This window comes from Alligator sinensis, unplaced genomic scaffold (assembly GCF_000455745.1).
Source record: "Alligator sinensis unplaced genomic scaffold, ASM45574v1 scaffold88_1, whole genome shotgun sequence".
NCBI lineage: Eukaryota > Metazoa > Chordata > Crocodylia > Alligatoridae > Alligator > Alligator sinensis.
In genome coordinates, this window is record NW_005842347.1 from 413,955 (window position 1) to 424,676 (window position 10,722).

At 39.1% G+C, this 10,722-nt stretch overlaps 1 protein-coding gene across 2 annotated transcripts in view; it reads left to right on the top strand.

The window, feature by feature from the left end:
* NOL4 (nucleolar protein 4) overlaps window positions 1–10,722 on the top strand; it is a 285,684-nt gene that overhangs the window by 229,518 nt on the left and 45,444 nt on the right. For both annotated transcript variants that reach the window (XM_006028947.1, XM_025210409.1), the window contains one exon: window positions 5,726–5,839. In XM_006028947.1, coding sequence (XP_006029009.1) covers window positions 5,726–5,839 — 114 coding nt within the window. The remainder of the gene's footprint in view (window positions 1–5,725; window positions 5,840–10,722) is intronic.

Here is a 10,722-nt window from a genome sequence, read left to right on the forward strand (position 1 = left end):
TTACTAAGGCCTACCCTGTACTAAATAAAAATTAATCTAGTTTATCCAATAGAGTGCAGTACTGTACTTCAGTCTTTAGGCAGTATAACACTCAAACAAGCCTTATGAGTAAGGTTTGAATAGCACAGTTCTAATCTGTTGAAGTGCTACAGAAGAAAACATAATTCTTAGGAAGTCTTTGACATCCAAATTCTTTAAAAATATGTTGGTGAGTGTAAATTGTATGGTATCCTTGTATGTTAGATTTTTTCTAATTTATTGACATTAGAGTGTTATGTTGACCTGAAAAGATGAGATAATACAACTATGCCAGTACAGCATATTTCTCTATAATTCAATTATTTGTCTTATCCGTGTTAAAAATGTATACCTTGAGGATAAAATACTTACCCTCCAGTTTAATGCATTTTGATATTTTCATATGAGACATGCTCTGAAAGTGCTAAATATTAATAATATAAATATGCTGAGGATCTTAACTATTACTGTGCAGAAGTTATGGCAACATTTTTGTATTAATATTTAGCCAGTTTTATCATGTAGATAAGCTAAAGTGTATTTAGTGTACTCTGACCCAAAATTTTAAACATACTTGGATGACGAAAGATGCAGTAAGTACCTCTTAGGCATCTTGGCACTTCTGAAAATGCTAAATTGAGGGAAATAAAGATGAGGTAGATACCCTGAGCACTTCTGAAAATCAGCATCTTTAGACTCGTAAAAACCTTGGTTCAAATGCTTTTTCTGTTAGAACACATTTGTACCAGTGCCTCTAAGCTAAAAAGAAAATATGTGCTTGTTCTATGATTATAAATATCTCATATTTTAGAGGTTCTGTTTTTCAGCGCTATTTGGTCTTATAGGGGAGTATTTTTGTACAAATATCCTGACATAAACTTGGTGTTCCAACAGTTCATGCGCGGGTGAGGGTGCGCATGATCAATGTGATTGTTAGCCGCCTGTGTTTTACAGATCTATTTAGACCTGTTCAGAACAGACCCTTGAATTATTAGACCAAGTTTCTGTATGAAAATGTCAAGGTTGATGTTCTAAGTAAATGCTAGTACTCATGAAACATGTAAAACTACTACCCTTAGGGACTATACTTTTCTATCCACAAAACAGTTTTAAGCATGTGCTATACACAGGTTTATCATGTAGTATCACAAACTTCTCCACATTGAATATTTAGATGGCCTGTTTAGATTCCATTTAGAAACACAGTGTTGCACTTGTACAGTAAAAGGAGTATTTATGAACATTCCATAAATGCAAGTCACTCTAAACTGAGGGCATGGCTGTATCAAGTGTTGATATCTTGTGCAATAGATGCAAATTATACACCTGAAAAAAGAAAAATGACATTTTTTATGTATTGAGCAAGCAGATAGTATATTCAGTCCCATCAATTTTTAGTGACTCAGGATAAGACTATTTGAATTTCAAGTTGCATTGTATTAAAATATCAGACATCTTGCAGGATGTCACCAATACAGTGAGTTTCATTAATTAAATATACTTACTGATTATTGATTTACCAATATTGAGTTCCCTATGCAAAAAGTCAATGAAGAGTTTGTGTTGACTGCCTTTCCCAGCAGCAGCACTGTGGGGCAGCACGGCTCAGCCCTGGCTGGCTGGCACCCGGCGCTGCCTGTGCCAGAATGCGTGGGACTGGCCTGGCTCGGTGAGGTGTTATGTGCCTTCGGGCAGCTCCAGGCCGTGTGGGCTGTCACTCGGGGTCCCATGCCACTTGTGGGGACTGCCTGTCATGCCTGGCTGGGTTCTGCATGCACAGAACCAGCCTGGCCTAACGGCACATTGGGCCCATGCATGCAGAACCCAACCCAGCATGACACGCAATCCTTGCGAACAGCGCCAGCCCCTGGGTGACAGCCCAAGCAACCTGGAGCTGCCTGAAGGCACATGGCGCTGCGCTGCACTGGGCCAGGTCCATGCTATGTGGCACAGGCAGCTGGGAGATTATTTATGAGACAAAAGCACAAATATCAGTGACAAAAAGAATAAACACATAAGTAATAGCATGACCAGCACCTAGGTATCAAGCCTTACAGTTTTACATACATACATATGGAAATAGATACCAAACAAGGACCACTCACTTGCTATATCCCAAAAATCTCAATTGACTCCCACTCCACTCTCAGATAACCCTCAACCTCCTAGGAAATGGGAGAATGAGACCCTTCACTCGATCACTCTTCAACCCTGATACCTTTCTTTAGCTGAGGATCTTCGAGGAGCAAGTTCAATTAACAACAGTCAGTCAAAAACAGTCAACATCAGAAGTCTCAGACACCACACATACCAAAACCCAACAGCCAGCTGGAACTACACACAGTCCTTTGGTCAACATCTTTTACACTACCCAATCATACCATATTCTTTAGCCAGTCATTGTTCTTTCTTACCTATTAATCATCTTGTCAATCATACATCTGATACATTTCTCTCTGTCTCTCTTTCCAATCATCTTTCAGACCACCTCAGTCAGGTAGCTGTCAGTTATCTTGCACTTTTCCAACACTTATTTCTAGGAAGTGTGTATGCTTCAACTAATGTCACTGGGCAGATTTTCCTAAAAAGTCAAAAGTTCAAATAGTCCAGCAATTTCTGGAGATTACCTCAATGTAGGCACATCTGCACATGTGCAAACCATCAATAACCATCAAACTGAAAACCAGAGGCTATACTTTGGTGGTGTGTGTGTTTGGGGTTCAACCTAAGGCTCTGACCTGGAGAAACTTCCTAGTTATTTGCTCCTGGCTTTTTTTACTCTTGAAGAAGGTTTCTCTCTGTCATTACATGACTGTTTCTAAGAAGCAGACATGCCAAACCCCATAGGCAATATTCCTTGAGGAGTAGTAAAACAGTGGCATAAACAGGGAGACTTGGCCATCTAAAACATAGAGGGGAGCACAGCATGAAAGGAATATGGTTAAGTATTGGACTGATATTTGTAGTGATGTGTTCTGAAGAATCCAGTACTTGTAAAGGATTTCAGTAGTGCAAAAGCTCTACATCAGTTAAAACTTCTTGTTCTGATAAAGCTACGCAGTGCTCTAGAACAATGGTGCTCAATCTTCAGGCCCCACAGGCCAGATGAGTGGCATGGGGCATGAGTCAGATCAGGCCCCACACTGCCTCTGCCCAGACCCCTACATCTGGACTGGCCCTGTGCCATCCCTACACACCAGGGTCAGGCCCCACAGCTCCACACCACTCCCACTTCCCAGTATAGAAGCTCAGTGCTGACCCCACACACCAGGATTAGACTCAGGGGTCCCATGCCACCCTGCCCAGCCATGCCTGCCAGGATCAGGCCCCATGCACCACAGAGCCTTGCTATCCAGCCTGAGGGGCTCCCTGCAGGTCCGGAAATTTGTCAGCATGAAAGCGGTACAACTGCTCCCCCATCTCCAAGTTTTGGTACCATGGGAAGCCCCATGGACCAGATGACCTGACGTCAAGGACCAGATCTGGCCTGCAAGCTGGGGTTAAGCACCTCTGCCCTAGACCTGAGGAAGGCATTTGCTTATGTTACAATATTTAATTTCCTTCATAGTTCATGACACCAGAATTTAATATCAGAGATTCAAGTGTCTTTTTAAACCAATTTGATTTTCCTGTTAAGCTTATGGGCACTCACTGCTGAATATGTTGAAAAACAAGTTCTTGAACTTGACTTCTAGATTGCCTATTATCAAATCTCAGTAGGTGCAGCTACACATGCCATTAATGTGATGTGATAAACTGCTGCTCCTGGGTGTAGCATCTGCATGTGTGCCCAGGACTGCAGCACTTTGAGCTGGGGCAAAGCAGCCCCAGGCTGGCAGGGGGTCAACACTGGGCTCTGGGTGGTGGCATCAGGGGGACTGGCTGGGGCATGAGGGTGCTAAAGTGCAGGCTAGGCAGCAGGCAGCCCCCACACTCATGCCCCAGAGAGCCCCTGTCACTGTCTACACGTGTTTTTCAGCGCATATAATACTCTGCTGTAAAATAGTCCCTGACAGTACTATTCTACAGCAAAGTTAATTAATTTACTGTGCCCCAGTACTGGCGCATGTGTAGACAGTGACAGTTTACTGAGGAGCTAAATAGTCAACTCGGCAGTAAAGCACATTTTGTAGATGCACCCAGTATCTGCTTTATCTCTTATCTGCAGTAGTTTTACAGCAGAGGGACTTCACTGATGTTAGTGGATAGGCTTTTTGTTATATGCTTGTGTAAATGTGGGGTTTACTTGTGGGTTTTAGGGATTGAAAGTCAGTCTTTCTGAAAGGACAAGACATAGTCCCATCTGTTATAAATAGCGCAATATCAGATACTAAAGTAATGATGCTACATTTTAAAGTACAAGGAATGTAGTGTGCTGTGTTTTTATTTAGTAATGGTGAAGTACTGGTAACAGAATGCTCATAATTGTAGTATACTTTACAAACTGTAAAATCCATTGTGCTAGTTTAAAGACTGCTCTGGGGTTGTTTGAGGGGTAAGTAGAAATGGCTTAAAATTTGTTTTCAATACACTGTAGCATTTCCTGGCATGTACACATGGATTGGCTGTCTCCAGATAACTGATACAATTTAAAAAAAAAAGAAATGTTGGGTCAGTTCCTCCATTGGTATAAATTTACACTGCTCTAGTAAGTTCAGTGTAAGTTCAGTGTCACTATGCTAGTTTAACAAAGCTGAAGATCTGCTCTGATATTTATTTCCAAAATACATGTATATATGTATAACAATGTGCATGGCATTATCCTCATTTGGCTTATTCTTCTTGACATTTTTTATGTACTTTGGTATGTGTCTTAATTAAGAAAATTAGTTTAGATATTCATTATGAGATTTATCATTCAGTCAGATGATTTTGAATATAATTACAGAGAAAGGAATGCAAATAGTCTTGGATTCTCCGTGTTTAATTGATATAGAAAGTCATACTGCATTCACAACCAACTGCAGAGCTAATAAGACTCCAAGACTGATTTGTTGCCATGGATTATGTTCAGTTTTACACCTAAAACAGGTCAATGTAAAATAAATAAATAAATAACACAAGTCTATGACAGAATAACTTGCCGTCTTCAGAAGGCCCCATAAAGTACCTACATTTGTTGAAGGACTGACACAGTATTGTGTCACACAAGATATCGATTTAAAAAAAACCCAAACATTTGAATCATGTCAGTCATATTGCAGCTGGGAATGTAAATATCCATAACTTTACATATTGAGACTGCTCTGAAATGTACTGGCAATCTGTTATATTTTGAGTGATGTCTCAACCTTATCGCTTGGTTTTTCATGATTTAAAAGAAGTGCTACTCATCTCTGTCATATTCTGTACAGGATAAGAGGCTTTTCACTTTTCTTAGCAAGAATCAGACAGAATGCTGCTGGAACACAGAGAATATGCTGCTGTCTGTTCAAAATACAGCCTAATGAGCCAGACTAAATATAGTGGACAGTAGAGCTCTGGAAAAATGTGCTTTTGATGGATCTGTGGATCAGCTACAGCTTTAACTTCTAACTAGTTTCATTTTTCATCTTTACAATTTCCATTTCCTCTTTTTGTTGATATAAATTACATTTCAATGAATGGACTCTCCTGCATCTGTGACAGTTTTGTGTCCTCTGGTAAGGACACCATGGATCTGGCTCTTGTCCTAGTCATAATTTTTTCATGTTTTTTTCTCTCTTAGTCGCGACCTATTCCCTCACACCTCACTTCAGCAGTAGCAGAGAGTATCCTGGCTTCAGCCTGTGAGAGTGAAAGCAGAAATGCTGCAAAAAGGATGCGACTGGATAGACAGCAGGTACGATGTTATTTGGGGAGGTCTACCTCATCCATATCTCTAATTAAGTAAAATGAAGATAATTTGCAATTCTTGTTACATGAAGAAATTGTGCATGTCAGATATGTCGTGTTAGCCAGAATAATTAAATGTTTATTGATTTTATATTTAAATAAATATGTGCAATATATGAAAATGCCTTATAACTTTATATACATATGGGGTTAGCATATCTACTTTACATGTATGGATAATATTGTACATTAGTATGTATTCTATACTCTATGTACAATGTGTGTACCTTTAGTACCTATAGATACATATGCATGCATGTTAACATGTATAACATGCAGCATAATGTATATAAAACTTAAAATATAAACTGTATGTATAGATGTACATGTACACACACACATCTTTTTCTGTATATTTGTAAAGATAACAAGTATTCTCATAAACTACGAAATTTGTACAATGTGCTTCAAGTAGAAAGGTTACTGGATTATTTCCCAAACTATAGTGTGCTCTCAGGTTCCTTGTTAATCAGTGTCTTAACATCCATATCAATTATTTTTCCATACATGATTCAGTATCTAGCATACTGCATGCTAAATTAAACTATTGCCTTTTATTTGCTGAAAACTGCATGTTTCCTTTCTTAACTTCTTGAAACAAAAGTGGCAGTCAGTTGTAAGGTTTTGGGTATTTAACTGCTCTAATGACATGTCTGATGAACTTTTCTTGTATACAGTTGTTGGAAAACATGGACATTTCCCCCTTAGAAACAGCTTGCAGCCTTTTTTGACACGTGTTTCTAGAGCACTGAAGTTTGGAATTATCTTTACAATGCTGTTAGTTGGGACACTGGAAATGGATATCACTGTGTCATTTTTTGATGTATTTTGTCTTTTGTGATACTTTCATTAATGCTATGGAAATGCCTTAAGGTTTACAGATTTTAGTGAAAGTAAAAAGAAAAAAATCGTACTTTAAGTACAGTGTTGGTATTGCTAAAATTGATTGTGAAGATTTTATGACTTGGCATCAAGTCTGATCATAAAGAGGAATAGGTATCAAATAATTCTCTCCAAAGTGATTCTCTCCAAGGTATGAAAGGACAATTGAAATAGCCCTTTAAAGGTTTAGGCAGTAGCAGATCTTGGTGTCATAAAGTTATTTGCCAGGTTTAAAAAAATTCTTTCACCTGAAAGTTTTGGTACTGGTTATTGCGGTTTCCTTTTGAATCTAAAATTCATAAATTACAGCACTTGAAGCCCCTAATTAATGATGTAAATGAAAAAGCAGGTAGCCAATGCAATAAGGACTTGTTTGGTTTATGGTATTTTTTTTCCACTCCTATCCATATGCTTTGTTATTTTGGGTTTTTTTAAAGCAGGAACTTGCAAAACAGTTGTACCTACTATGCATACAGCATCATAATTCAGGGCTGCCAAATGTCAGTTCAGTAAAAAATGTTGTTTTATTTGTCCTCAAATTATTTGTGAATCCAGGTCAATTTTGCTGAATAGTTCTTACTGGAAAAAATGCAGCTAGAGTCATAGATTAATAGAAAAATATGGCTGAACGGAACCTCAGGAGGTCTTCTTGTACACCTTGTAACCTAGTCTTAAAATTACATGAGCAACCCTCATCCACAACTACCAGTCACAGTACCTGAAAACACCCTAACTTACCACAGGTAAAGCAGGGAGGCAAAGGCACTGCAAGGACAGAGAGAAGTTTGTTAAAATACACTCCAATGAAGTGCCATGCCCCCTACTACAGAGGAAGGCAAAAACCTACACAATCCATGGCAGTCTGACTGTGGGGTAAAATTCCTTCCTGATTCTAAATGTGGATCAATCTGACCCTGAGTGGAGGAGCAGGACTCTCTAGAAAATTATCTCTGTTCTTTTCTTTTTTTTCTTTCTTTTTTTCTTTAAGTCCTAGCAGAGGCACAGGCACACCCCAGTCAAAATCCCCAGCCATGGCAACAACAGCAGTGGAAGGAAATAAAGGAAGGAAAATAAAACCCCCTGACACGTGTAGCAAGAGAGGGGTTAAAAATCCTTCCCAGCCCCATGTGGCAATCAACAGATCCCAGAAGCATGGAAAAAAAAGCAAAAAGCCTCCACTCTGCACTGCGGTTTGGATAGCACAAGCACAACTCCATGCATCACAGACCCTAACCTAGGACTTGTGTTTCTGTCATCCTATCCCCTCCATAACCTTGTCCCAGCAATTCAAACTTGTTTCATAATCAAGCCAGTTATAGTTTCCAAAACATCTGTGGAATCCCAACTGTTGCTTCTTACAATCCACTCCAGGAATTGCTACTCCTAATCGTCACTGAACAATGCTTATCTAACCTGTTCTTGAAAACCTCCAGTGAAGGAGACCCCACAACTTCCCTAAGCAGTTTATTCCACTGCATCAGTGTTCTAACAGTGAGGACTTTTTCTCCTGTTATGCTGTCTAAAACTATTTTACTGCAATTTCAAGTCATTGCTGCACATCCTAGTATCAGCAGTGAGGAAGAAAAGGTGTTCTTCCTGTTCTTTGTGGCAGCCCACTAAATATCTGCTATCTCTTAATCACTTTGTGCAAGCTGAACATGCTTAGTTTAAGATTCACTAGCCTGATGAAGAGAAAATTACTCTCTGATCCTGTGGGTAGGACACTCACTTGACAGGAGAGACACCTTGGTTCCAGGCTCTGGACCAATTATTGTTTAATCATTTATACAAAGTACAACAGCATGAAGAAGTGAAATTGGGAGCACCCAATTTCACAGTATATCAGGGTGCATTCCTGGTGATGTGGGCACTGTCCTAGAAGGTGGCTGACATATTCAAATCCATACAGGCAGAGGAGGTAACTAAGCCTGGGGCTGTACACATGCTCAGAAAATCTTGGAGAATTCCTGGTAGAAATACTTATGTGGAGATACTTGTACACACATTCAAATTATAAGCCCCTGAAGAGCAAAGAGCTTTCAATGCTAACGCTGTAGAGCCAGGAAGGTTCTGTGCACACATTTCAGCATACTGTGCAAGCTCCGTCAATCTCCCTGTAGACAGATGGCAGCAGTTCATAGGAAAGTCCTGATTGGCTGACCCAGATTGCTGCATGTGGCCTGGGTCTCCTACAGTCTAGTTGAAAGATATTGGATAAAATGGTCATGTCATCATCGCTACCTCCTTCAGTTTTTGCATCTAGCCTTTAAGCTCATTTGCTGTCCTGCAACTGCCCCAAAATGAAACATCTTATTTTGTATAAAATTTAATTAATTTTGTTTTTAATTTGGTGGGGAAAAAACCAAAAATGTAAATTGGGTTTGTATAGAATTAAGTTCTATTTTTCAGTTTAGCAACTAGCCCTAGTCATAACTGCAGTATTCCATTCTAAATGTCTACCACTTACTCTTGATTTATTTGCCCACGTACACTAGCAGGGTCTCAGGCAGAACTCCCAGCAGTAGAACTTAGTAGGTAGATGAGGTTGTGGTAGTGACATAATTATGTTATCAGTTATCCCAGGGAGACCTTCAGAGGCAAACATAGAGTAGCACAGAAATCAGGTAGTCATATCTGAAAGGAAGATTGCTGAGAGTAGCTGGTGAGAGCATTCATCTAGCAGTTTCCCTCAGTCTCAAACTTAAGGACCCTTGGATTATTACTGTCTACTCTCATGCAAACCCATTGTGGGATTCTACCATTTCTTTTCCAGAGGAATCAGTTTGCCCTGGGATACAAAGTGAAATTTGCATTCTTAACAACAGTTTCTCAGAGTGTGGTCTATTAAGTATTTGTGTGTTGCTGTGTCTATCATAGATAGATTGTGTGTGTGTATTAAACACACACACGGGATTTTCAAAGGACCCTTAGGGGGTTAGTCAACCAGATCTCATTAAAATCTGATAGGAGTTGAGTACTTAACTCCTTTAGGCTCTGTAGATAATCCTGGCAATAGTTGCTATATATATACCCAGCTATGCAGAAAATTTATATGCATCTATGCTGAAAACTGCCCAAGGCAAGTCTATGAGAGTTATAAGGGATGTGGAGTTGACAGTGTGCATTTTGAAAAGATAGGATGTTCCCATTGCTTGGGGCCACATCTGCTTGGAATATGGAAGGGACTTAGGCCTCTTCCCAAACACTTTAGGAAGTCTAATAAAATCAGACTTGGTGGTAAAATCAGCCTGCAGTTGTGCCTGACCCCATACCCTGGGCCATAAATGAGGGTGGGTTCTTGAAATTAATTTCTTTGCTCTAATAGGCTGTTCTGGGTGCATTATGTATGGATCTCAGATAGGAGTCTGAAATCTTAAAATATTTTACTTTTCAAAATAATTCATTTTAAAATGACTTAAAGAGTGTTAATTTTAGTAATGACTCTGATGAGCAATCAGCTCAAGAACTATTTAGCAGAAAGAGCTAATGCACAAGTCAAATTAAAGAAAATCTCCAATTGTATTACTCAATTTTTCTTAAAGACTTACAGAATCATTGACAACCTTAATGTATTTTGGTCAAATGTATTGCTATAGAAGGCAAATAATATAAAAGTATTTGAGGTTTTTATTCATATACTATGCATATGTGACTTCTTATCCACTGAGGAAAGAAAAATGCTTCAGTAGTATATAAACAGCTCTATAAAGATTCAGACTCAGTCTGTGCACTTCTTTGATGTGACAATGACAAATATTATATTTTATAAGCAACTACCTTGTTGTATTCTTGATAAAGGATGAAAGTTTCCCTGATGCGGCAAAGCACTTACATGTTGTTTTGTTTTTTTACCTGAAGGAGGGAGGAATCATTAAGGTCTTCCTTTGTTTAAAACTCAGCAGGCACGTTCTTGCATTTTGCTAAATCAGGGCTTAAATGCTTTCCCTA